The 27,956-nt window shown below is 42.4% G+C and overlaps 1 protein-coding gene across 1 annotated transcript in view; it reads right to left on the bottom strand.

The window, feature by feature from the left end:
- The window catches only part of map3k3 (mitogen-activated protein kinase kinase kinase 3), a 126,042-nt gene that overhangs the window by 76,029 nt on the left and 22,057 nt on the right, over positions 1–27,956 (bottom strand). The window contains exons 2-6 of the mRNA XM_078529842.1: positions 19,509–19,588; positions 15,164–15,285; positions 15,007–15,047; positions 3,592–3,691; positions 1,430–1,543 (exon numbers count right to left, since the gene is read on the bottom strand). Of these exons, the coding sequence (XP_078385968.1) occupies positions 1,430–1,543; positions 3,592–3,691; positions 15,007–15,047; positions 15,164–15,285; positions 19,509–19,512 (381 nt within the window). The 5' untranslated portion in view covers positions 19,513–19,588. The remainder of the gene's footprint in view (positions 1–1,429; positions 1,544–3,591; positions 3,692–15,006; positions 15,048–15,163; positions 15,286–19,508; positions 19,589–27,956) is intronic.

Below are 27,956 nucleotides of genomic sequence, written 5' to 3'. Positions count from 1 at the left end.
TCGGGGCAACATGAGGTTTCAAACAGATTTGTAACTGCAAGAAATTGTAAAGCACAAGAAGCTCTTCCAAACCTTGCAAAATTCCAGCTATGTGTTTATTTTCAAGGAAATTCTCCAGGATTAAGCCCTACAATGTAGTGCTTTCAGCAAGTACTGTGGGGGGTGCCAGGAGCCAAGGTGAAACTGCAGCATGTCACGTTTGTTGACTTTCAAACAATTTCCAGAGAACCTTTCTTGGACCTGGATAGTCTGCACAATGTTTTTATTTAATAAGAAAAAGCTGAAGGTGTACATAATTCTTTTGCATTGCAGATTTCCAGCATCGCAATATTTTGCTTTTATCATTCTTTTGCAATTTACTCAATAGAGCTCTCACACTGTTTTCATTTAAAGCTTCTTAGAATTGTGGGAAGACGACAGCCAATGTAAAAATTTCTTGAAGATTAGTCAGGGCAGAAGTGCAAAAGAGACACATTTGTGCTATGGCCTGGATTCTTTTGCATGGCAAAGTGAATCACGGAGCAAGCCAGTGTCCATACTAGTAGGAACTCCGAATGTGAGAAGCTAAGAAATCCATCAGCGAGATGGTCAGTTCTTGGGAATAATGTTGACTACACCTGTTCTTTTAGGAGAATGTGCTCATAGCAGCACTGCTGCTCACACTAGCTGATAACATCTATAGGTGGCACCCACACCAATAAGAAATGCAATCCACTTTCACACCGAGTTCACACTTAATACTACACAATATGAAGTGGTACATGTCTGCCTGTGTGCCAGCCTGCATGTGCCTGCACATCAGCAAGCCTGCCAGCCTGATTGAGCACATATGGTGGTGAGTGAGGTGGTTGGCTGGGGGTGGCGGTGAGTTTTAAGGAAGAGAACACATGTATTCCATCCTGGACCTTTTCTAGCTGCAGCACAAATCAATGAAGAGAAAGGACAACAAAATAGCATGTGAATTTTCCTTTAATTGGAATAAACTGTGAAAGGGAAGACAGGAACCTGCACGCATTTGTTTGTTTCCTGCTCAGCAGAACAGCCACACAAAATCAGTGAACAGACTGAACTGAACCAAGCGCGAGGAAATCAGGTAGCTATGCTGTAAAAGGTTCTGCCACATCACTTCCTCTACAAATAACTGTGGTTGCCTGGTTCTGCCAGTCTACTACATTCCCTGCTCCTTCCCTCCCCATGAGGCCCTAAGCAATGCACAATGGAGAATTTTATAATGCTGACCTGGGATGCTTACCCAAAGTTACATTAAAAAAAAATGTTTTAAAGAGAGAACTGCTTGCTACTCAAGTTACTGCCCAACATTCCAGATTTCTGACTCGCGCAATTGTTTTCCTGCTTTTATTTATTTAAGGAGCCAGGTGCTCCCGGGACAATCTGTTCACCTAGAGGACCAGGGAACGTTAACACTTACGTGGTTTTTCTCCTGAGCTACAAGCAAGATTTTCAGGCTCTTCATGTTAAAACTTCGATCCAGCAGGTCAACAGCTTTGTCGAGATCATCCTGGCTTCGTAATGGAATTAGTAGCTGACGGCAAGAGGAAAGACAGATCAAACCAAATGAGTGCAAAGCTCATGCAATCACACAAATCAGCGTGACTACCAGCAAGAAAAAGGAAAATTGCAACAAACTTGGAGTCAAGAACCACAGAACCTCACATCCAGCATCATAATGTTTGCACCCTCATTTATTCACAACAATGTTTATGGAAGTATGGTTTACATAAAACAGTCAGTATGCAGTTGAGTGCTTGAAACTGATTTTCCCCCCAGCCCCAGGGTTCCTTATCCAGTAACAAGTTGGTGTGCACAGTAAACAGTAGAATTTACAGTGCAGCTCAAAGTTTTAGCTTTGGCACAGGCAGTGAGGGTTTCTGGCCCGTGAGGCCAGACACAGTTCAGGCTGCCAGCATTTCTTTTCCCCCAAGGGTACCTCAGTTTTAAAATGGAAAATTGTAGATTTTATCTGCACATGCTTGAAAAGATAATCTAAACATGGTAATTAGAAGTTAAAATCTCATATATTGGACTAAGTATAGGGGTTTCTCCACAGTCCAATTTCTATTCACGGGTGGACAATCAAGATTTCACTGCACAAGCAAAACTCAAGACCAAGAAGTCCAGAGAAAGGGCCGAAACTGCACCAGCCCAGACAAATTTTTATAAATCCTAATTTACGGAATGGAAATTTGCACAATTGTTGCTTTTAATATTTCAGTCCATTTAATTATTCGTTCTACTACTGAATAATAACTATGGATTATATATATTTTATTGGGCATACAGCTGCATAGTGTATCTGCTTCCACGCAAATACTCTGCCCAGGTAGAACAAAGGCCCAGGTGAGAGAGTTCCTTGAAACAATTGATGACACCTGCCCTGATACTACTTTAATCTCTACTACAGCACCATGAAGTACAGAATTAGTCATGTTCTTGTTGGAAGCTTCAGCTCACCAGCCACTATTTTAAAGCAAGGTTTTCAGCTCTGAAGACAGACGCTGGTGTTACAGGGCTCTTGCTTGAAAGTGCTGAGTTAATACTTTCCCCCGCTGCCTAAAGGTTAAGTATTGATAATCAATTGGACGTGGGGCTAAAAGCTCAACTCAGGTTCAAAAAGATTGCACTCTACTAAGTTAAGCCTGAGCCAGGGAAGTTAATGGAGTCAGTGCCAAAGGTACACAGGTAGCAAAGGAGCTAAAGTTCAGTTGCAGAAAGTGATGACTCATCCAGGACTTCTTGTTGACAGGGAAACTAGAAATATAAAGCAATCCTGCAATCAAGAATTGTGAGGGGAGATAAAATTGGGTGTCTGACATATGGAAGTGGGTCCCACAATTTTGCAAAATGTGGTGAAGTTGCAGCATGGAGTTGGTGAAGAGGAGGGGCCCCAAGGATGGAGAGGTGAACATACAGGAAACTGTTTTGAGATGTGCTGGCTGTGCTGAGGCAGAAAGGAGTGGGCTATGAGGGAATGGTATGAAGCATAGGGACTGTGGAAGTGAGGCAGTTGAGAATTATGTGGTCAATAGTGTCAAAGGGCAGTTAAGAAGTTCAGGATTCACACAAGGTGTTATGGATAACTTTGACCAAAGTGGTGTCAATACTACAGGCTGGTCATAAGTTAGACTGCAAGAACTGAGGGAGAATGGGTGAGGTAAGCATATAGTCATGTAGTAATGATTCATTCAAGAACCTTGGGAAGCACAGCACAAGAGATACGGCCTTGGCATGGGAAAATTAAGGCATCAAAGATTGGTTCTTTAAAGGTGGGATGGTGTGGGGTGGTGGTTGTGGATGACGACAACTTCAAAAAGGGTGAGAATAATTCATGAATAAAGGGGCAGCTGATGAGGAGAATCTAGATAGCAAAATGTTGGGTTGAAGGCAAGCTGAGACACCAAGTGGCCAAATTGATAGAGGAAATGATTCTCATGAGAACTCAGGCAAAAAGGAGAAAATTCCAGAAGGCGGAGGGTGCAGGGGGAGATGTAACAAGGGGGGTCAGAGGGAGCCAAACTGACAGGCTAAATTCTCGAAATAAAAGCAGTTTAGAGCCCTGAACACAGGGAATACCTCATTGTTTGTGTAGTTTAAATCCATTAGCTGCCCAAACACGGTCTTGACTTTCTGGTGCAGTTCTTCATACTTAACTGGACGGCTGAACTGTATGATTCTGACAATGGGATAAAGAACACAAACATGTTAACGCAAATCATACGCAAACTTGGTTTGTTTCACATTCAGCAGCAACAGGCAGCTATGAAGTATGATTAAGAATTCTGTAGGGACTAGCTGCAGGACTCCCACTGCAACACAGGAGACCTGAATAACATTAAATAAGCCAACCGGACAGCCTCCGCTGCTACGTTTGTTAATATAATTTTCATTTTAAAATGTTTACTCATTGTTAACATAGATAAACTTGAAACTGCACAAAACAGCAAAAGAAAATAACACCCAAATGGTGACCCATAAACTAATTCAGTTTGGAATGCTCATTGTATCTCAGAGGATTTGTTTCACAAGGAAGAAATGTGAACACCAATCAGAAAAAGGAGGATATGGGATGGGAGAAGAGAGAAATTTGAACAGAGGCAACAACGCATTCCAGGGCATTTGAGAGGAATTGGAGGAACTACATTTAAGACAGAGATGAGGATTTTTTTCTCTCTCAGAGGGTCGAGTGTCTTTGGAACACACTTCCTCAAAAGGTAGTGGAAGCAGGGTCTGAATATTTTTAAGGCAGAGGTAGATAAATTCTTAATAAGCAAGGGGGTGAAAGGTTAATCAGGGGTAGGCGTAATGTGGGATTGAGGTTAAAATCAGACCAGCCATGAACTTATTAAATGGTGGAGCAGGTTCAAGGGGCCGAGTGACCTACTCCTGCTCCTAATTCATACGCTGTCTTTTAAACAGCCAGGTTGGTTGTATATAGCGTAAATCAGATTGTTTTAGTGTATTTTCTGCTTTTGTACTTTACATCCATTTCAGACAGTCATTACCTGTAATGACTCACACTATAGTAATCTTCCACATGTAAGCAACCCACATATCCTCTAGTGGGCTATTGACTATGATCGCGATTGATCATTAGATATAGGCTACACTAACAGAGAGTAGATTTCATGTTACAGGTGATTTTATAAAGGTGAGGACTCATACCTCTACCAGGAAGTTCTTTACAATGATTATTTTGGCCTTTGGTGGGAAGAAAGATTTCATTCACAAATTTACGGTGTTTTGTAAAGGAGACTGGGCAACTGCTACCACTATAGGAAAGGAAGAGTCACAAAATTATTTCGGGAGAAACACAAGAATATACAACTGTTGAACTAGATGTTAGAGTAGAATTTCATCAGGAGTGGGAGTCCAGAACAAGGAAACATAGACTGACATGTCAAAAAGTTGATTAGAGCTGGGCCAGGAAGTGTGATTTAAGTCAGCAGACAGAAATGGAAATGCCACTTTTGCAACTGGATACCTGATTTTATTAGTAAAGTATGTTTCTCTTTTTTCACAAACTTTAAATTATCAGACTGTTAATCGCATTACAGAATCTTAAAAAAAGATGCAAATCCTTGAAATCAAAAATCAAGAGAAAATGCTGGAAATGCCCAAATCAGTTAACTTCTCAAAAGGACAAGTGGATGTTATGGGGAAAGACCAACACCAGAAATGGCATGATAAGGGAAGCAGAACACATTAGAGAGAGGAGAACTGGTGAAGATTAGAGCTATATTCGTGCTGATGATTAATTATCCCACTGTCTCACGTTATACACGTTATACACATGAGTCCCAGGTCCCATGCAATGCTTACCGTTGCACACTCTCTCCCACCCTCCCATACTCCAGATAAAAATATATTACCCAAAAGCATCTGTCATGCTGCTTTCTCCGATTCCTGCTGCAATTACGAGCTTTTTACTTAGGCATAGTTAAAGTGCTTCAGGGTCCTGTCCCCTGCTGCTCTAGTGAAGATATATTTACTACGAATTGTGATCACAAAGTGCAGAAGCAAAACATTAACAATGTTGGTATGCACCACCTGTGCCAACCTCTGCCACCAAAACCTCTAGTTATTACTGGCTTTTTGTAGAAATGCTCCTAGCAAATCCTGCATAAAGTCAATGCTGCTGTAGCCCCATCGCATGATTTGCAGAGCTGGGTGGCAGTACAAAAAAACTGGCAGGCTTTACCAAATCGTTATTTATATCCCCTCACCCCATTCTACTTAAATTTTCATTCTTCATCTCTTGAAGGCATCTGCTGATTTATACATTTTTCAACAGGCCACATTTTACCAATAACCAATAATCCAGATTGCTGGCCACTATAATACCATGGAGGCATCACAGCCAGGCCTGATCCTACACTTATCCAATGTGAATGTAGAAACATGCACACTGTGATCTATAGGCAAAAGCCAAGGTCCAATATACAGCCAAAGTCATAAATCATAACCAATAGGTTGGTTATATTCAAAATTTACAGAAGAGTCCTTTAAACAGAAGATTACTTAATATTCTTTTTGAATGGGGAAACTCTGTTCCTTTAAAACTCCGATTCTATTTTTCTCCCCTGTTTTGAAAGTCTCAATCTTTACTAAGGTAAGGTTCTACAGGGCATCCTCAGTACATCACCAGGCCCAGGCTGGGATAAGGTTAAACGGAGAGGGCCAACTCTCCAGTTCCTGACCCAAGCTTCCACTTTGAACATTTCAGCCCACAGAGCGAGTATTGGCACATTTTTCAAAGGAAAAGAGAACAGTTCTGAAGGGTCATATTGGACTCGGAACATGTTAACTTTGTTTCTCTCTCCACAGATGCTGCCAGACCTGCTGAGTTTTTCTAGCACTTTCTGTTTTTACTTTTATGAGAGAACAGCTCAATTTGATTCTATTCTCACCCAACATTTGCAAATCCTAAATAATTGTCACCTTCCCTAGTCCAAAGCCACTTGCTGAGAGTTGAATCATTCTGGGTGGAAGCAGCCAACCCAAATGTAGCAACTTTAACATAATAAAACATCTAAAGATGCTTCACAGGAGAGTTAGCAGATAAAATTTTTACGCAAGCTAGAGTAGAATACATTGACCTAAAGCTTAAACAAGTTTAAAGGATCATCTTAGGGAGAGAAAGACGAAGTGAGGTTTTGGAAGGAAATTCAATATCTAGGGCCTACACTGCTCTGGGCAGGGCAGCCAATAGTGGGCTGAATGAACTCATGCAGGCTGGAATTGGATGAACTAAGAGTTCTCTGAGAGTTGTAGGGTTATTAAACTTAGAGTTAGGGAAGAGCAAAGCCATGGAGTGATCAGAATCCAAGGATGAGAATTTTAAATTCGACACATTGCTGGATCAACAGCTAATGTAGGTCAGCGAACCCAGGTGTGATGGGTGAACATGGCATGGTCAAGGATTCACCATGCAGCTCAACTTACTGATCAGATTTTCCATCCTAGTTATTTTCACCTTTAAAAAAAGGCATACTACAAAGCATATGTTTGAATTAGCACAAACATTCCAATGTTCTTTCATCTCTTCATTCCTGGTAATTTGCTTTTGACATTTCCAAATGGTAATTAATGTTTTGAAAAGTTTGCAATTAACTGGTGTAATGGTTTTTAGTGTGCAAGGACTGAAAGTAAGGGAATTATTACATGCTTCAGAAAAAGCCCTGAACTCCTGCATACAGATCATGTGCTATTCAATGCTCAGCTTTGTTTTCAAGTTATTTTTTTTTATTATGCTCCTGAGCCCCAGTTACTTCCATCTACCTTACATTTCTGTGGTCAGATACTGGCATCCTTACACAAACCTTGTCCAAACTTTTCACAATGAATGTGGCAATCAGACTTAACTCAACTTCGTGCTGGACAGTCACCAGCCACTGTGCAATATTCACTTTATTTTTTCTCTAATTGAGTTGATCAGTCCTATTACATACAAAGCGATTGAGAAAAACAGTCAGACTATTTTCTAACCAAGGTATTTCAGACTTGGCACCGAATCGCATTAAATCAAGCCCCTGAAAACTGCAAACTAAACATTCTTTTATGTAAAAACATTTGCAGCGTTGGTCTACAAATCATCACGAAACTTAATGCTGAATTACAAAACAAAGAAATACTGAAAGAGAATATACACAACTTTTTCTAACCACACTCTGAATATTCAAGTCAGGTTATACGTTTTGTTTATTGCAAATAGGCCCGAATACCTGACTTTAATGTTAATTCCACCCCTCAATTCTAAAGGTATTCAGCTTCTTGGTGGGCTCCGTACCCACAGGCACTGACTGCTCACTGGCTATCCTATTGTCAACATTGGTAGGTTCTAAGTCATCACAGACAAGCCCAAACCCATTTTCATTCAACCGCTAAGGCACTGTACAACAACATCTCTGTTCCATCTCTGGCCCCAGCTCAGCACACCGTTCAGATAAATTATATTATCTCAACTGCTCTCATGGCTGAATCAGCCTACTTATCAGAGCCGAAATCGAACCTGGGACCTTCTAGCCCTTATGACTCAGTATGATATCATGCGGTGTTTTACAGTAACAATAGTCAAAATGGTTGAAACTATGCAATGCAACAGCACTGTAAGTCTGGAACTAGCAGGATGCTGGATGACATAAGCAAACAAGTCAAAATAACAATGCAGTTGACATTACTTGGGCATTGATCTTTCTGCTCACATTCTAAAAACATCAACTGCAGTGAACCCTGCTACGATGGTTATGACTGAGCACCGTGTAGCACATTACAGGCAGGGCTTAATATCATGTTGTTACTGTTGCTGCATTACAGAAGTTGAATTGTGGAATCTGTAGCATCTGCAGCAATCCTGAGCTAAAGGCCGTCGGACCCTTGAAAATTTCCTGCTCTAGCAGAGTATGCCAAAGCTGATACTGAAAGAGATGAAAAAAAAAGATGGCTCATAATTCTCAGAAAAAACTGAAAATGTTTCAGGTTGATAACTTTTATCGAACTCAATGATCTGAAACATTAAGCCTGTTTCTCTCTCCACAGATGCTACCTGACCTGCTGCATTTTTCTGCTTTTATTTCACATTTCCAGCGTATTATGCTGTATTATATTTTTGGCTCAAAATTCTCCTCCCTGATCTCATCCCACTACTCCAAAAACACCTGTCCATTCCTGGCCCATGTTGTCGTCTGCCTATTTCTTCTGATTTTTATTAGCAAGCTTGGATTTTTCTGAGTATCAAAAATCACAAGATGAATGCGAGGTAGGCCATTCAGCCAAGAGTTCAACCACACACAAAGATGTGGTGACCCAACCCCTCATCATGGAATCCAATAGTTTAAATTGACTCCAGGCTTTGTCCTTTCATTACCTTATCCCAAAATCCATTCCAGATGCTGATCATTCTTTGTGTGAAAAACCTCCTGACATCAGTCTTTTACTACTTTGAATTTCATTCCCCGACAAACTCCATTTCCTCTAACAACCATCTGAGGCTAAACCAGGCTGTTTACAAAGTTTGGTCAGTATTTGACCTGGAGATGAGCTTCTAGCCACATACTCACGCCATCCCAAAGACTGTCTACCTCCATAGCATCAGTGACTCCATTCTACCTCAGCTCAGGGAACCATAGAAAAATTACAGCACAGCAAGAGGCCATTCAGCCCATCGTGTCTATGCAGCTGAAAACTAAAAAGTAAAAAAACTAGCTGCCCATTCTAATCCTACCTTCCAGCACCCAGTCCACAGCCTTGCAAGTTACAGCATTTAGGTGCAGATCCAGATACCTTTTAAAAGAGTTGAGGGTTTATGCCTCCACCACCAAACCAGGCAGCGAATTCCAAACACCCACCACCATCTGGGTGAAGAAGATTTTCCTCATGTCCCCTCTAATCCTCCTATCAATCTGCTGCTGAAACCTTCATCCATTCCTTTGTTACTCTTACATCTGAATTTTCCAACCCACTGTATGCAGGCCCATCTTTCGCCCACCATAACTTATCATCCAAGATTCCCCATCCTAACCCATTACCCCTGTGAGCCCTGACCTACACAGTTTCTGGGTAAGCAACAACTTGATTTTAAAATTCTCAATCTTGTTTTGAAATCCCTCTATAACCTCACCCTTCCTTAACTAATCTCCTTCAGCCCTACAATCCTCCAAGTTATATGTCTTCATCTAATTCTGGTCTCTTGAGCAACCCTGACTTAAAATGTGCCAGTATTGGCAGCTGTGCCTTCAGTTGCCAAGGCCCTAAGCTCTGGAATTCCCTCCTTAAACCTCTCTGCCTCTGTACTTTTGCTTTCCTCCTTTAAGATGCTCCTTAAAACCTACCTTTGACCAATCATTTGGTTACCTGCCTTCCTATTTCTTTATGTGGCCCAGTGTCCAATCTTGTTTGATAATGCTCCTCTGAAGCACCTACTGCATTAAAGGGCTATATAAATGCAAGATGCTGTTGAAGTTGTCCTACTCTCATGCTTTAATAGGAAGTGATTTTCAAAATTTATCTTTACATATACTTTAATATCCTGCAATCATCTACAAAGGCTACGTGGTAGGCACCTCCCTTTAAAGGGGAAAACTCCAGTTTCCTCAATCTGCTAACACTGGAATCAATTTCTCCCTTTTCTCCAAACAACATCCAGTTTACGGATGTTTCCTTGTGATCAGAATCAGACACGCTCATCAAGCTCTGAAGAGGAGTCATACGGACTCGAAACGTTAACTGTTTCTCTCTCCACAGATGCTGTCAGACCTGTTTCTCTCGCCACAGATGCTGTCAGACCTGCTGAGCTTTCCAGTATTGTCTGTTTTTATTTCAGATTTCCAGCATCCGCAGCATTTTGCTTTTACACTCAAGGTGTAGTGTGAACAGTGCACTGTACAGTTTGAGCATGACATCTTCTGACTTGTTCTCTTTCGCTCAGGTCACATACAGGGGATTCTATTAGATATGACAGACAGTTCACCTTTTCTTCTACTGTTGCCATTTTTACAGCATTAACAGCATAAACATTAAATTCCATGAATTATGCTTTCATGTGCCATTTACAGTTTGCTTCTATTATACGCACATTCAGGATTATTAAAGTTTAAAATTGTACAAGGATTTTATAAACACCCTGTATTGCTGTATTCTACTTTCTAATTTGCGCACAGCAAGCTCCCACAAACAATAATGACCAGCTAATTCTGTTTTCTGTGCTGCTGATTGAGGAATAAATATTGGTCAGTATACCAGGGATAACTCCCCTGCTCTTCTTTGGAATATTGCCACAGGATCTTTTATGTCCACCTGACAGGGCAGAAAGGGCCTCAGTTTAACATCTCATCCAAAAGACAGTACTTTCACCACCCTCCAATGGAGCATCGGCCTTGATTTTTGTCCTCAATTTCTTGAGTGGGACTTGAACCCACAACCTTCTGACTCAGAAGTGAGATTGCCTTCCCCATATTAATTAGTGTTCATGCTCCACACAAGTTCTCATCTTCAGCCTCTACTAGTTCAATACCTCTTATTGAGCAGTTACATTGCTTGTATTTTCTTCAATGTGTAGAATTTCAAAGTTGTGCATATTAAATTTTATTTGCCATTGTTAAGCCACTTACACATTTTGTCCAATTCAGTTTATAGCTGAACTGCCTCTTCACTATCAACTGTTACTCACTATAAGGTTGTGGTGGAAGAATTAATCTAGTGCTACTAACTTCCTAGTAGCTTCCACACAAAGTGTTCCAGCTGTACCTTTTTATTCTATTTGGCGGGGGGGGGGCTGTGGGTGGATGGGAGGGTAGTCGGGTGGGGGGAGGAGGAGGAGGAGGGGGATGGGCATGGGGGGCAGGGGAGGTGGTCAGTGGGGGGGGTCAGTCCTATAGTTATCTCCGAGTTACAAGTGGTTTCAATTCTAACTTTTCCTGGGTAACTATTCCTGTAAGACAGCTGGAGCCATCTGAAGACTGCGATTTAAATCGCAGGGGTGGGGGGTCCCAGCGCATCTTCAGGGAAAGTACCCCACCCCATACGACACCCTGGAATCCCAAAGTTATGGACCAAATGCTCAGTTTGTCCCTGCACCGTTACACTCAGAACCTGCCCTTACTGAGCCAGAGTACTAAACAATCATCAGATTCACAATTTACACCAACATTCATATCCTGCCTACAAAAACTATAAACTAAGAACGAAGATTAATGGCAAAAAAAAATCACTGTTAGCATATACAGAATGCTGATCTGGGTCAGTACACCAAGCAACAGATCTGTTTTTTGGCAGACATCAGTTAAGATGATTTCTAGTTTCAACTGCTGATAAGAAATTCCACAATTAGCTTTATTTGATCTTACTGGCAAATGTCCATAAACATCAACTCTGCAGAAACGGGTTAGAAAATTGAATTGGTCAACCCAGATCCAAACTTTTCAAAGAAAGCAATGCCATTAGCCTTATGTAAATTGGCACAAAACAGTGAATGGTGGTGTTCCACAATAGTGACAATGCATTGTTGACCAAGACATTGGGAGAGCGCCCCAGCTCCTGAGTAATGTTGTGAGATCTTTTACATCCACCTGAAAGGACAGTTTAACATCCCAGTTGAAAGATGGCATCTCCAACAGTGCAGCACTCCCTCAATAAGGCACTAGAATGTCGGCTTAAATTATGTGTTCAAGTCTAGAAGGTAGAACCTACAATCTTCTGATTCAGAGGCAAGCGTGCTACCATTGATCCATGGCTGACTGCAACACTGCAGAAATTTAACTTTCAGTCAAACATGTTTAGTGATCAGTAGGAATATAAACACCTAGAAAGCTAACCTAGTGCTATGTTGCTCCACAAAACAGAGGGACTAAAGAGATTCCAACTGGTCCACTTTAAAAATGTATAGTAGCTTCAATTCCAGGTTACCTCATTTATAATGAAAGCACATTGGATCTCAAATGTTTGCACTTCCCGTGAGGTTTTCAAAAGTCAGCAGGTAAACTATATGGCCCCACGACATATGGAGCAGTGAACTTCACTGGGCCCTTTCAGTCTAGGCCTTGGATGACATCTACATTCAAGCAGTGACCAATATTAATTAGCCTATCAATGTGAGTGAAGATAGGGAGCCCAACTCAGGGGAAGGAAGTAAGGGCTACCATGCTTCCTCGGGTGATGTGTCAATGTTTTCTACCTCTCCACACAGCAACATTACAGAGGTGATGGGTCATGAGGACTCGAAACTTCAACTGTGCTCTTCTCCGCCGATGCTGCCAGATCTGCTGAGTTTTTCCAGGTATTTCTGTTTTTGTTTAACATTACAGAGGCTCCCAGCCAGAGTCCAGGTTGTATGAGTCACACAAGAAAGCAAAACTTGCACAATATTTTTGAAACAAAAAAATGAGCACTGGTAGGAATTAGGACATCTAGTCAGCTTTGTGAATTTACCCCAGAGTTACATGGTGGTGACAGACTAAAGCAAACAATCAGAAAGGAATGGTTTGTGCAATTCAAATCTGGAGAAAAATAGAAGTGAAAAAGATAGTCAGGTGCCTCAGTTTTGCAGAAATTTATCATCGTGTAAAAGGTTCCCAAATCAAGTCAATTGGAAGTGTATGTCAATGTGTGGGTATCTGGCTACCTTATTTGGAGTATGCACACTTTCTCCATGGGGCTTAGACACAGACACACACTTAGGCACAGGTCAGCACAGTGAAGTCATGGGAAACTCCAAGTGCAAGGATGCTGCTGGAGATACCCAGTTTAAACCAGGTTGGTCAATGTGGGATGCCAATAAGTTTCCTAAAAGCCTGTTCAGCTAGTGCCACCTTGACTGCTGCGGCATCGACTTATAGGGTTTACCTGGAGTTGACTGGAAAGAATACTAGCTCCCCTCCACAGTAATAAATCTACTGCTACAGCCTCCATTAGTGAGTTAGATTGACTGGGTAATCATTTGCAGTGCCTGGAGCACTGCACATCTGCTTGGTTCAAGTATTGATTTCCCAAAACTACTATGAAGGATTGAATTGGTTCCAAGCTTTTCAGGGAATGAAGGCGAATTTTCAGCAACAGCATTAAGTGGCAATGTAGGAGCAAGGAACAGATTTCCTGCAGATTTACCACCTGCTCTTCCGTCAGTGGGGAACTGTTCCATAATTGCCAATGCTCTGATTCCAGCAGAAGTGAGGCTGAATATTCCCAGGGATTAAATGTTAATGGTTGATGCATTCCACCATCATTAACGCCTACACAACACTGGGTTACAAGAATGCAGTTGCACTCAATGTCCAGCATTGCAATGGCTGTGGTGCAGACCGAGGGGAGGGGGGTGTTTAAAAGGTCAAGATGTCACATTGTCATTGCTAGTAATCACACCAGGCAAAATAGCGTATTAAAAAAAACCAAGCTGATTTTCTTCATTGGGAGCTCTCTGGGATAGAGAATTCCAATGATTCACAACCATCAGAGGAGAAATCCTCTTCATCTCCACTTCAAATAACGGCAACCCTGTTATTTTTAAACTGTGCCCCCAGTTCTACATTCTCCCACAAGAGTCTAACCTATCAAGCCCCCTCAGAATCTTATCTTTCAATAAGCTCACCTCTCATTTTTCTGAACTCCAATGAATATAGGCCTAACCTGCTCAACCTTTCCTCCAACGACAAACCCCTCATTCCAGGAATCAGCCCATAGAATCTTCTCAGAACTGCCTCTAAAGTATCTCTCTCCTTAAATAAGGAGACCAAAACTACCTGCAATAGCCTAAGTGTGGTCTCACCAATGCTCTGTACAGTTGTAGCAAGACTTATCTACTTTTATACTCCATCCCCCCCTTGACTGAAGGCCAGCATTCCATTTGCCTTCCTAATTATTTGCTGTACCTACATGCTAAACTATTTCATGTATGAGGACACCCAGATCCCTCTGTACTGTAGCATTATGTAGTCTCTCTCCATTTAAATAATATGCCGCTTTTCTATTATTCCTGCCAAAGTGGACATCCTCACGTTTTCCCACATCATGCTCCATTTGCCAAATGTTAGCTCGTTCACTTAACTTATCCATATCCCTTTGCAGACTCTGTGCCCTTCTCAACAAAGTGCAGTAAACAGTGAACTGTAATCAATAGAAAACTAAGAAACAGAAAACAGCAGTCTAACCTCAGTAACACAATAGAGCTATGTTAAAGATTGGCAGAGTGAAGTCACTGCTGCAAGAATTGCACAAGTCAGCAATTTATAATCTATGAGAAATTTCAATTTTTGCAAACAGTACATGCACTGGTTGAGTGTTACTCCAAACCATTGGCCTTTCACATATCATGGGGCACAGCCTGACTCCAAAGCAGGTTACATCTTCAAATGCCTAAACAAAATAGTAAAACTGGGAACATGCAAACCCCTGTCTTGTCGTCTCCCATTCAAGATTATACCAGAACATACACTGGGTATTTGAAATCTATAGACAAAAACCGTCTTTAGTTTAGTCAACTGACTTTGCAACATCACATACCTTCTTTCACCATTATGTTCAAACTTTATTCGAACATCATTCTGCAATGGAACGGAAATTTTTCGCATTAATGAGGTATAATTCTGCACAGTCATGTAAAGATGATACTTCAATTCAAACATTTAACAACTAATCCATTTCAGTGAGCTCCTCTCACCTGCTTGTTGCTGTGGACACTGGCTTTGCTCTTCACGCTGTCGTAGCCGCTCATTCGGCTCCTTCGTCCCATTTGCAGGGCAACCAGGTCCTTCATAATGGACTTTAAAGCTTCCTGCTCATCTGGGTTAGAAATGAAATTAGAGTGTTAATCCAGAGTTGTGAATGATTACAGTATCTTACAGCACAGAAGGAGATAATTCAACCCACCATGCCTGTGCTGGCTCTTTGAGAAAGCTATCCAAACAGTTCCATTCCCCAGCACTTCCCCCATACATAGAAACTAGAAGCAGGATTAGGCCATTCAGCCCTTCGAGCCTGCTCCACCATTCAATATGATCATGGCTGATCCTCTATCTCAACGCCATATTCCCGTTTTCTCTCCATACCCCTTGATGCCCCTAATATCCAAAAAAAATAGAAACAAAAGATTAACCTGCAAATTTTTCCATTTCAAATATATATCAAATTCTTCAGCTGCTTCACCAATGACATTCCTTCCATCAGAAGGTCAGAAGTGGGGATGTTCACTGATGATTGCACGATGTTCAGCACCACTCACAGCTCCTCAGATACTGAAGCAGTCCATGCCCAAATGCAAAAAGACTTGAATGATATCCAGGCTTGGGCTGACGGGTGGCAAATAACAATCATGTCACACAAGTGCCAGGCAATGACTATCTCCAAAAGAGAGAATCTAACCATTGCCCCTTGACAGTCAATGGCATTACCATTGCTGAATCCCCCACCATCAACATACTGTATGTTACCATTGACCAGAAACTGAACCGGACCAGCCATATAAATACTGTGGCTACAAGAACAGGTCAGAGGCTAGGAATCCTGCAGCAAGTAGCTCACTTCCTGATTTCCAAAGCCTGTCCACCATCTACAAGGCACAAGCCATGAGTGTGATGGAATATTCTCCACTTGCCTGGATGAATACAGCCTAACAGCACTCAAGCTTGATTGTTGGGCCCAGGACACTACCCTGAGGGAAACCTGCGACGATTCCTGGAAGTGAGATGATTGACCTCCAACAACCACAACCATCTTCCTTTGTGCTAGGCATGAAGCAGTGGAGAGCTCCCCCCCCCAAGCCACCCATGCCCCCCGCCACCACCCTCACCCCACTTTATACAGTAGATAGAACAATGATATGTCCTACATCACCACAAGCACCCGCATCTCTCCCCACAGATATGTGAGCCATGCACACTTCCAAAGTTCTCTAATTCTACCTCTGGTATGTAGGATCTCTCACTTTCCCTTTCCATTCAATTAATTTGGCTCTCAAGTTGCATTCACCTGCAGCCATACTTTACCAGAGGTCCCCTGAGATGGTCAGCAACTGATTGGCACACGCCTGCATAACCTCCTTAGCTACGTTCACAACAGTCCTAATGGCATAGATTCTCTAGGGACACCTTAATCCGGCCTCTTTAATAAACCCCATTAAACAGTTTGGTCGGCTCTGGCAAAACAGCAACAGTAAAACCATCCAATTCACAATCTGTGTTCTAACCCCATCTTCGGCTTTCTGTCCTGTTAACTGTAAGCTGTGCGCGCGTGCACACACCCTTGTAAATGTGCCTTCTCTGTTCTCCACTCTGCTGCAGCTCTCCTTTGTTCTTTACAGCAGCAGCCCCTTTGTCTGTCTTCTCTGTGTCTGCATCTGAGTGCTCATCACCTTCTCCTTCAACTCTCCTGTGTATCTGGCCAAACATGGCTTCTGTATCTTAACTTCCATCCTGCTTCCAGATTAAGGGTCACCAGGTTACCTGGACTAGTATTTCTAATTACCTAAGGAAATTGTAATTGTTGCAAACTCAAATCCTTTTCAAACATTCTTAAAAACAATGACAGATTCCAGAGACATTTTAAATAAATTATAAATTTTGCTTCCTGTACTGATACTGGTTCAAAAGTTGTCGTAATATATATATCTAGTTTCCCTTTAAATACATATATGGTAATAACTGTCACGTGGAGTGGTTGAGTTGTTCCACATTCTTACCATTCTGAGTAAAGAGGTTTCTCCTGAATTCCTGAGAGGGTTGATTAAAGACTATTTTATATTTATGATGCCTAATTTTGGACTCCTCAACAAATGGTAATACCTGCTGTACATTTATCCTATCAAACCCTTTCATAATTTTAAAGACTGCTATCAGGTCACACCTCAGTCTCCTCTTCCCTACAGAAAAGAGCCCCAGTGTATTCAATCTTTGCTGACAGTTATAACATTTATTTTCTACTATGTGTAGTGCACCAGCACAAGGATGATATGAACAATGATTCTGGCAGTCAATACAAACCAACTGTTCATCCAAACAGTTCACTTCAGTGAAATACTATTCTGAAATTGCACAAAACTGCTCACATGTTGCGGAACTTAAAATGCATGCGTGGATTTAAAAATAAAAACATGACAAGAAAGCCAGGTCTACTGCAGCATCAACACACTGTGACAAAGTGCTGCTTTTGTCCTCTGTTCAGTTAGTCTCAGCAATGCTGCTGCTCAAAAGAATCTCTCAAAGGCCTTTTATAGAATGAAGGGGAACAGCCACCACTTGTCACACTTGTAAGCCTCCCTGCAGCTAGCTGAAGAGCAAAATGTTTGCTGGGATAGCCTAGAAATAATTTTACTCCATATCTAACCCATGCTGCACCAAGGAATGTTTGATAGGCGAATGTAGAGGGAGTTTTACTTTCCATTTAACCTGCACTGAGTGAGTGAGTGAGTGAGTGAGAGAGTGTGTGTGTGTGTGTGTGTGTGTGTGTGTCTGGTATAATCTGAGCTGCAGCTTCTATCCATTGAGAAATAGCGTGTAAAAGATGGAAATTCTCGAAGTAAGCTATGAAGATATTTTTTTTAAAAAAGAACAGTCCATGTCCTGATCAATGTTGTCAGGCTTGATGTAGCTTTGCATGTGTCAGTGTATACACAATAGCTGTGCTTCCGTTAGCCAGGATGTGCCTTTGTTTGTATCTTCCAGTCCTGCCACCTCACTTCTCTGCTGCTCAGTTGATATCTTGCACTGTCATGCCTTCCCATCAAGTCTCGAGTGACCCAAGCTGTGTACAGCTGTAACAGCAGTCTGCGCCTCTACTGATCAGATGATAGCAGTTGAGACGGTTTAAGGACTGCACACAGCACATTCAAAATCTTTTATTAGACAGCAAAAATTAGCATTTACTTTGTCAATGTTGGACACTATTTTCTAAGAAATAGTGAATGCTTTAAACACAGCATTTCAGCAGAAAACTACTAAATAATGAAGGAAATATTTGAGTACTAACATATAACAGCAGATTGCCTTATTGTGCTTTTAATAAGTCTGTGGAAATAGTCCTGTAAGAGCAAATGAAATGGCAGCAATGATGTGAAATGAGAGGATTAAGTAATGCTTGGCTACCCGGCTGTCTAAAACCAAGTTTCAGCTGTTCATATTATATAATTAATTTGCAATTTTATATTAACGATACCTATTTTTGGACTCCTCCTGTTTGCCCTGAAACCTGAATGAGTTTATTAGTTCACATTTATTAATGATTCGGTGGATCAGTTCCCATTGAAGCCCAATTATATTTACACTGCCACATTTATTTCTTTAATAGCCCGCTTTCCCCAAAGCCTGACTTAGGCTACAATATTTACATAATTAGTTGCTGGCTTCTTGAAGCCTGATGCTGTCTGTTGGACCACATGTTCAAAAATTAACATGCTTCCTTCCTTAAAAGATTACAAATGACCAGCTTTTAGAAGCAGTTGTGGACATAACTGGGAGATGCAGCTTCAGCTATTATCGGCACTACCCATGGTTGGAACACTGAAATGTAAGCGAGGGCATGGCTACCTTTTACTAAACGGGCATTGCGCAGGCATGACAAGAGATGCAAAAAAATTTAATAAACATGAAATGAGCGTTACAGCAATTTAGGCAATAGGAGAAAGGATTCCCATTCCAAATCACTGTCCAAGGTGTTTGGCTCAAAAGCAGCAAAGCATAGGCAAAATGTGACCTGGTTGTAATGACCCAGACAACTTGCTGATACTCATCGACTCCTCTTGCGCAGGAGGAAGGATCACTTCCACACTGAATAACTGCTGATGATTTGTGGAAGCTAACCTTATTAATGCTTTTAAGTCGGGGTTTTGGGCAGCGGAGGGAGAGATTCTTTTTAAAATAACAGCACAACAGCTAGGATTCTGCACAGGAAATATACTGGCACGATTTACTAAAGCATCCTGGCAAATAACAGTCTCTTGCTAAGGTCAGTTCCACATGGAAATGAATGGCCTTCTGAGGAGTTAAACTGTCTTTGGAAGACAGTCCACTTACCCATGTTTGCAGCAGGCAATGTTGTAAATTCAGTTCAAGACTAGGCAGAATTTCCTCTGCTCAACAGTCATCTATGGCAACTGTGAAGGGAACAGACAAAATATTAAATTAAAGCAATGGCAATCTTATATTTTAAAACAGTCACACGGCTACTTTCAGTTGATTTATAGCAATTCAATAAATTTATTTGGATTTAGTCCCCCCAAAATTCAACAAGCCATTTGAAAAAAGCCAAGTATTTCTGGACTGATAGGGTCTTTTTGCATTGCTTTTCTCCAATGCCTATTGACAGTTAATTTTAAAATGCAAAATTGGGACTGGTCAGTTTCAAGCCAGGTTATGCCACGTCTGCAGTCTGTCCAAGTGGTGAGCCAACGTTAGTAAACCGGCAAACATTAACTAGCAAAACAGGCTTTTAGCTCGGCTGAGTCTTTTAACAGTATGTTAGCAAAACCAACATTTTCATTCTTTGGAATGCCTTCATTAGTCTGCTGTTACAGTCCCAGAGACAGCTTCATGGCTTCACTGGCAACTGATTAGAAGCAACCTCCCCAAACACATAATACAGAAAGTTTCACAAGCAGCTGAGTCTTTATTAGAATACCCAAGGTGGTTTGCTGCATTTAACAGTTAATAAAATAAATGTCACATAAAGAATGAGTAAGCAAATCTGTTGCTATCCGGGGTTCCCAAATGGGCCTCTAAGCCCTTGGATAAATTGTATAGGATCTTCAAAGTGGCAATATATTTTGTATAGAGCCGGCATATTTGGTTAAATTATCCCCACAGGGGCTCTTTTTACATGGAACCCAGGCTGAGTAAGCAAATCTGCATGGGCGGATTGCACAAAGCTGACCCCATTTAGCTGTCAGCTCTCAGATTCACAGCTTTTCTAGCTTATCTACCAGGGAGATAGAGGAAGTGGGGTTCCACATACTTATGTGTGCGCTGCAACACATTTCAAATCTACCCAAACAATCCCTCTCCCAATTATAACAGAGAATGGAACAAAGTGCATATACTAAGCAGAATGGGGTGGATAACTGTGCAAGAATCCCTTCAAAGTAGCCCCAGCATGAAATTGACTTCAGAGGGGCACTACTTTATAATCCACAGAATATTTCATGACATCATGATCTTCAAATATAGCCACGACAAACCTAGCAGAGCGGCAGCAGTTTCTAAACGCAGGGGTGAGGGTGGCCAAAGACTAAAAGGTCTCAAAATTGTGTGTCAAGGAATGATGTAATCATAGCACTTCTGATCTGTAGTGAAAGCAAATGCTTCCAGGCCACTTCAAATGGGTGGAATTATTAGACTTCAAGTGGGTAGAAACATTAGTGTTCCTTTTGTTTACCTACTATTACTGTCATGATGGTGGACCCATGCACTTGCATCAAATCACCAAATTTCAACATTCAATGCAGTTAGTGCAGGGCTTCCCAAACAGTGGGTCATGATCCAAATGAAATTTTGGGGGCCTAACTGACTGATCTTTGAGGCCTGATTCCTCCTCCAAAAAAGCCAGTGAAATGTTAGGTGCTTTTTGTTTAAAACCTTGCAGTTTAAATAATTTCCCCCCCACCCCCACTACTCTCATAGCTCTAGCTCTCCATTTGGCTCAAACTCTGCATGCACACCAATTTTCAAGCCTCAAAATGGGATCACAGCGGGAAAAACATTAGGAAGCACTGAGTTAGTGCATATAATACAGGATGACGTCCACACTAACAACAGCACATGACCTTGCTGGATTATTTGCACGTAAAGCAAAGCAAAAGATTCCAGCACTGCTTTGCAACCATTTTCCAATGTGATTCCATTTTAATTCACCCCCACCTTCTCAAGGGCAGTTACGGACAAGCAACAAATTGCTGGCCTTGTTAGTAATGCCCACATCCCTTGAAAGAATATATTAATAAAAACTCTTGAAAATTAATATCGCCAACAACGCCAGCCAAACCAGAACAGCAATAAAGCAGCATAGTAACATTCAGTATATAATTGTTAAAGTTCACGTATCTCATATAAATATGAAAATGTAAATTTTAAAGCACTTTGTAAACATTATTCTATGTACTCATGAAGGTTTCAGCCAAGCTCTCCCCAGTGACAGAAGACTCATTGGAGCAAAGATAAAAGCAAAAAACTGCGGATGCTGGAAATCCAAAACAAAAATACCTGGAAAAACTCAGCAGGTCTGACAGCATCTGCAGAGAGGAACACAGTTAACGTTTCGAGTCCGTATGACTCTTCAACAGAACTAAGGAAAAATAGAAAAGAGGTGAAATATAAACTGGTTTAAGGTGGGGGGGGGGTGGGACAGGTAGAGCTGGATAGAGGGCCAGTGATAGGTGGAGATAACCAAAAGATGTCATAGACAAAGGGACAAAGAGGTGCTGAAGGTGGTATATTATCTAAGGAATGTGATAATAAAGGTACAGATAGCCCTAGTGGGGGTGGGGTGGAGGGAAGGGATTGAAATAGGCTAAAAGGCAGAGATAAAACAATGGATGGAAATATATATAAAAATAATGGAAATAGGTGGGAAAAGAAAAATCTATATAAATATTTGGAAAAAAGGGGGATCGGAAAGGGGGTGGGGTGGAGGAGAGAGTTCATGATCTAAAATTGTTGAACTCAATATTCAATCCAGAAGGCTGTAAAGTGCCTAGTCGGAAGATGAGGTGCTGTTCCTCCAGTTTGCGTTGAGCTTCACTGGAACAATGCAGCAGGCCAAGGATGGACATGTGGGCATGAGAGCAGGGTGGAGTGTTGAAATGGCAAGCAACAGGGAGGTCTGGGTCATGCTTGCGGACACCGAGTCTGCGTTTGGTCTCTCCAATGTAGAGGAAACCGCACTGGGAGCAGCGAATGCAGTGGCCTAAATTGAGGGAAGTGCAAGTGAAATGCTGCTTCACTTGAAAGGAGTGTTTGGGCCCTTAGACGGTGAGGAGATTGGAAGTAAAGGGGCAGGTGTTGCACCTTCTGCGGTTGCATGGGAAGGTGCTGTGGGAGGGGATTGAGGTGTAGGGGGTATTGGAGGAGTGGACCAGGGTGTCACAGAGGGAACAATCCCTGCGGAATGCTGCCAGGGGGTGGGGGGGTGGGGGGGTGAAGGGAAAATGTGTTTGGTGGTGGCATCATGCTGGAGTTGGTGGAAATGGCAGAGGATGATCCTTTGAATGCAGAGGCTGGTGGGGTGATAAGTGAGGACAAGGGGGACCCTATCATGGTTCTGGGAGGGAGAGGAAGCTGTGAGGGCGGATGCACGGGAGATGGGCCGGACACGGTTGAGGGCCCTGTCAACTACCGTGGGTGGAAAACCTCAGTCAAGGAAGAAGGAAGACATGTCAGAGGAACAGTTTTTGAAAGTGGCATCATCAGAATAGATGCGACGGAACCGAGAGAACGGGATGGACTCCTTACAGGAAGCGGGGTGTGAGGAGCTGTAGTTGAGGTAGCTGTGGGAGTCAGTAGGCTTGTAATGAATATTGGTGGACAGTCTATCACCAGAAATTGAGACAGAGAGGTCAAGGAAGGGAAGTGTCAGAGATGGACCATGTGAAAATGATGGAGGGGTGGAAATTGGAAGCAAAATTAATAAATTTTTCCAGGTCCAGACGAGAGCATGAAGCAGCACCGAAGCTATCATCGATGTACCGGAGAAAGAGTTGTGGGAGGGGGCCGGAGTAGGGCTGGAACAAAGAATGTATCACATACCCCATAAAGAGACAGGCATAACTCGGGCCCATGCGGGTACCCATAGCCACACCTTTTATTTGGAGGAAGTGAGAGGAGTTTAAGGAGAAATTGTTCAGTGTGAGAACAAGTTCAGCCAGACGGAGGAGAGTAGTGGTGGATGGGGATTGTTCAGGCCTCTGTTCGAGGAAGAAATGAAGAGCAATCAGACCATCCCGGTGGGGGATGGAGGTGTAGAGGGATCGGACGTCCATGGTGAAGTGGAGGCGGTTGGGGCCAGGGAACTGGAAATCGTTGATATGATGTAGGGTGTCAGAGGAATCACGGATGTAGGTGGGAAGGGCCTGGACAAGGGGAGAGAGAATGGAGTCAAGATAGCAAGAAATGAGTTCTGTGGGGCAGGAACAGGCTGACACGATCGGTCTGCCGGAACAGTCCTGTTTGTGGATTTTGGGTGGGAGGTAGAAGTGGGCTGTCCGAGGTTGGGAGACTATGAGGTTGGAAGCTGTGGAAGGAAGATCTCCAGAGGAGATCATTGAAGCACTTCTCCCTCCATCCCACCACACGCATTGTGACCAGCCCCTATCCCCCTACCCCCATAGCTCACCCCTCTTCCAACACCCACCCCCCCAGCCTCTCTCCCAAACCCACCTCCCTGTCACTCAGCAGCCTCTCTTCCCAACCCCCATCCCCTCCATTCACTCAACAGCCCCTCTCCCCCAACCACCCCCCTTCACCTTCACTCAGCTGACCCTCCCTCACCCCCAGTCCCGCACAGACAAACCCAGAAGAGACTTGGGCTCCGCTGCTTGTCAACCCCTAAGTCCTCCTCAGGCCTGCCAAACCTCATAGCTCCAACAAGTGGCCACAGCAGAGCGCCCTTTCCGGTGGGATGAAGGGCAGCACCTGGGTATGGGCAGACCCAAGGCTGAGTAGCAGCTCCCTGGGTCCTGCTTCCGGCCTTGTTACTGGTGGAGGTTTTCCAGGCTGAAATCCGCTCCTCCCAGCTTTGGCTGCATTGGAGGTGACGGTGGCCAAAGGGAGGTGGCGGTCAGAAAAAAATTAAAAGGACAGAATTCCATTATCCAAAAGTCAGAATTCTGCCAAATGATAGAAATTTCTCATCCCTGTAAGTCAGATTGTAAATCAGGGAGAGCAGTGCATGAAGGTTGTGGGAGTCCATCAAGTACTGTCCAACTTGGACCCAAGCACCAAGATGAAAATGCCTCAAGACATGTGAACAGAATACTTGATACAGGTCTATCATCACATATCTATCATGTATACTGTGTATACAACTTATACAAGCCTACTTGTTACATACTAGACCCATGTAAGTGCTTATTTCCTCTGGTTGGAAAATTATTCAATTTAAAACCTCACTAAGAGTAAAGGGAGGGGCTAGGAGAAATTTCCTTATGCAGGGGGGTCACTGAAGCTTTGCCTCAAGTTTGGTTGAGGTACAAACCACTGCATTTTTTAAGCAAAACTTGGATAAATATTTGAAGCAAAGAAAGATAGAGAGTGCATAAGGCAACAAGAGTAATCCAGGATTGCACTGGCAAAGAATTGATACAGACACGAGGGCCAAATGGTTTCCTGTGCTGAAAATGTCCTTAATTCGATACCTGGGACACCATTCACACTCACCCTCATACAAGCTTACCGTGACATTTTAGACTCAAAACACCTTACACAAACTCATTGCTATTTATCATATCTGAAGCACTTTTTATAACACCACATACAGCACACACCACTTATACAGAGTATGCTGATATCAAAAGGATCAGCCTGCTATATACAGTAGACACTGTAATCAAAGCCCATGAGGAAGCATTGGGGTCAGGTGAGAGTGCAGCTTAATGCGTTTAGGTTGGGCCTGAGGCAGATTGTTCCAAATACAGGTAGAGGATGAGTTGAACGGGCCATGCTCAATTTCTCATGTTCGCCACTTAAAAGTGTGTAAAGTGTTTATTTAAATTTGTGACAGGAAATACTACAGGGAACAGCCGGGATGAAAGGGATTGTGCAAACAGCTGCTCAAATTGCCCAAAATAGCTGGCACGTTTAATACATTATAAGCAGCGCCTTTGTAATTGACACCTTTGGAAAAACAAATGGCCAGCGCCATGCACCTAAAAAAGGCGACTGTTGAGGATAAATAGGGACAGTATAAATTGTGGAAAGAACTTCTTGAATTTTTAGTGCTTTTCACATTCTAAGGACAACTCAAGGCACTTTATTGTCGATTGGTTAATTTTGAAGTGCACCCATCATTGTTACGTAGGCCTAGAAGCGTAAAGCATCACCTTGGGAAGACCATGGCATAGTTGCAATGTCACTAGACTACTAATCCAGAATCTCAGGCTAATGGTCTGGGGACATGGGTTCAAATCCCACCATGGCAGCTTGTCCAATTTAAATTCAATTAATAAATCTGGAGTATAAAGTTAGTCTCAGTAATGGTGACCATGATAACTATCATCAATTGTGGTAAAAACCCATATGGTTCATTAATGTCCTTTAGGGAAGGAAAACTGCCATCCTTACCTCGTCTGGCCTACATGTTACTCCTGATCCACAGCAATGTGGTTGATTCTCAACTGCCCTCTGAAATGGCCCAGCAAGCTGCTCAGCTCAGGGCAATTAAGGATGGTCCAGAAATGCTGGCCTTGCCAGCGACGCCCACATTGCTTGGGAGATGATAAAAGAAAAGCAAAATTCCCCAAACAGGACATGAATGACCAATCTGTTTTTGGTTGTGGGCTGAAGGCTGGTGAGGAAACTGGGAGAACTCATTGTCTCCTTCAAATATGCCATGGGACGTTTTACCCTACCGAAGCAAGTGAATGGGGTCTCAATTTAACATCTCATCCAAAGCACAACTTCCTGACAACAGAGCAGTGGGCCTAGCTAGCTTTTTGATACTAATGCATTGTAGGGGGCGGTGGGGGGGTGGTGGAGTGGATGAGTAATCACATTTGAGCAATATAATTCTTGTATGATGCTCTTATTTCACCACCTTAAGCTATGTATTCCGGATACACCTGTAATCATCAACAATATACAAATTAAAGAGCTCTCTTCAGGCATGACCCAACTTTGGGATCACTAAGTCTATAATGTATTTTAACCAGCTGTTTATTCCAGTTGAAATGGACATAGGACAATTTTAAAATGCCTTTTGCTTATTATCAAAATTGGATTTAGGGAGAAAAAAACCTAAAATGGACTTCAATTAATTTGATACAAGCTCACCATGCTTTGCTATTCTTGTAATGACGTGTATCACAAAGCCAGGTTACTGCTTCATAGAATCTTACAGCACAGGAGGCCATTCAGTCCATTCTGCGAGCTATTTGAATGAGCTTAACAATTAATCTCATTCCACTGCTCCTTCCCCATAGCCGCGCAAATATTTTCTTTTCAAGTATATACCTGTATCTGATTTCCTTTTGAAAGTTATTATTGAATCTGCTCCATGGTACCATGGTTAGCATTCTGGCCACCCTCCTTGAAGCCTTCATCCTTATCCTCACAGCTAGCACTTACATTGTACCTGCTGGATAGGACGAGAGACTGCAGGGCCTCCTTCTCTATTTTTCCTACGGCTCCCGCTACCCTGCTGATTAACAATCACACACATCCCTTCCTGCAGCTCTGCTCTTCTGAGGTATGACTTCATGCTGAAGAAAGCTATCCAGAAATGAATTTTAAGTAGTGCATTCTGGATCATTATATCTCACTAAGGGGGGGAGGATTCCCATCTTCCCTCTGGTTCTTTTATCAATCATCTTAAATCTGTGCCCTCTGGTTACTAACCCAACTGCCAGTGGAAAGTTTTCTCCCTATCTACTCATCAAAACATATTATTTTGAACACCTTTGTTAAATCTCCCCTTAATCTTGGTGTTCTAAAAGGAGAGCAATTCCAGCTTCTCTAAGTCTCTCCATATAACTGAAAACCTTGTTATTTGCACTGTTCATTTCAATGAAGTCCATATTTCTGTGCTCTACAGTATGTTCGCTTACAGTGAAAAAATAGGCTTGGCGTGACAGGTAGGATGCGGTCAATTACACTTTCTCCCTCAACTATGCCGACTCTTCCCTTCTGTTGAGGACACACTAATTTCCACTGAGGGCTCAGTGGAAGTTAGAAGTCATGCCAGGTGCCCCAACAGACAAGCGTGGTCAAGCAAAGCCCCAAGGAGTTGAACTTACCACTCGCAACACCCCCAAGTCTTACACGTGTTGTTACTGACAAACTGTGCAGCAGATATTTACAATTATACTGGTGTCAAAGTTGAAGCCCAGTAAATATTTGTCTTTGATCAATAACCATTCATTAGAAAGAGAATAGATTTTGACGAAAGTTCATTGACCTAAAACATTAACTCTTTCTCTCTCCACAGATGCCGTCTGACTTGCTGAGTATTTCCAGCGTCTTCTGTTCTTATTTAAGATTTCCAGCATCTACAATAGCAGGGAGGCAGTAGCGTCGTGGTATTGTCAATGGACTAGTAACCCAGAGACCCAAGGTAATACTCTGGGCATCCTTATGTGGTCTGGCCTACATGTGACTCCAGACGCACGGCAATGTGGTTGACTCTTAATTGCCCCTGAAATGGCCTGGCAAGGCACTCAGTTGTATCAATCAGCAAAAAAGTCTAAAAGGAATGAAACTGGACCACCTAACATCGAACTAAGCACCAGAAATGACAACAGCAAACTCAGCCCTGTCGAT

This window comes from Cetorhinus maximus, chromosome 25 (genome assembly GCF_964194155.1).
Source record: "Cetorhinus maximus chromosome 25, sCetMax3.hap1.1, whole genome shotgun sequence".
In the NCBI taxonomy this organism is placed as follows: domain Eukaryota; kingdom Metazoa; phylum Chordata; class Chondrichthyes; order Lamniformes; family Cetorhinidae; genus Cetorhinus; species Cetorhinus maximus.
Note: the sequence above shows the minus strand (reverse complement) of the source record. Positions and strands in the feature narration are given on the sequence as shown.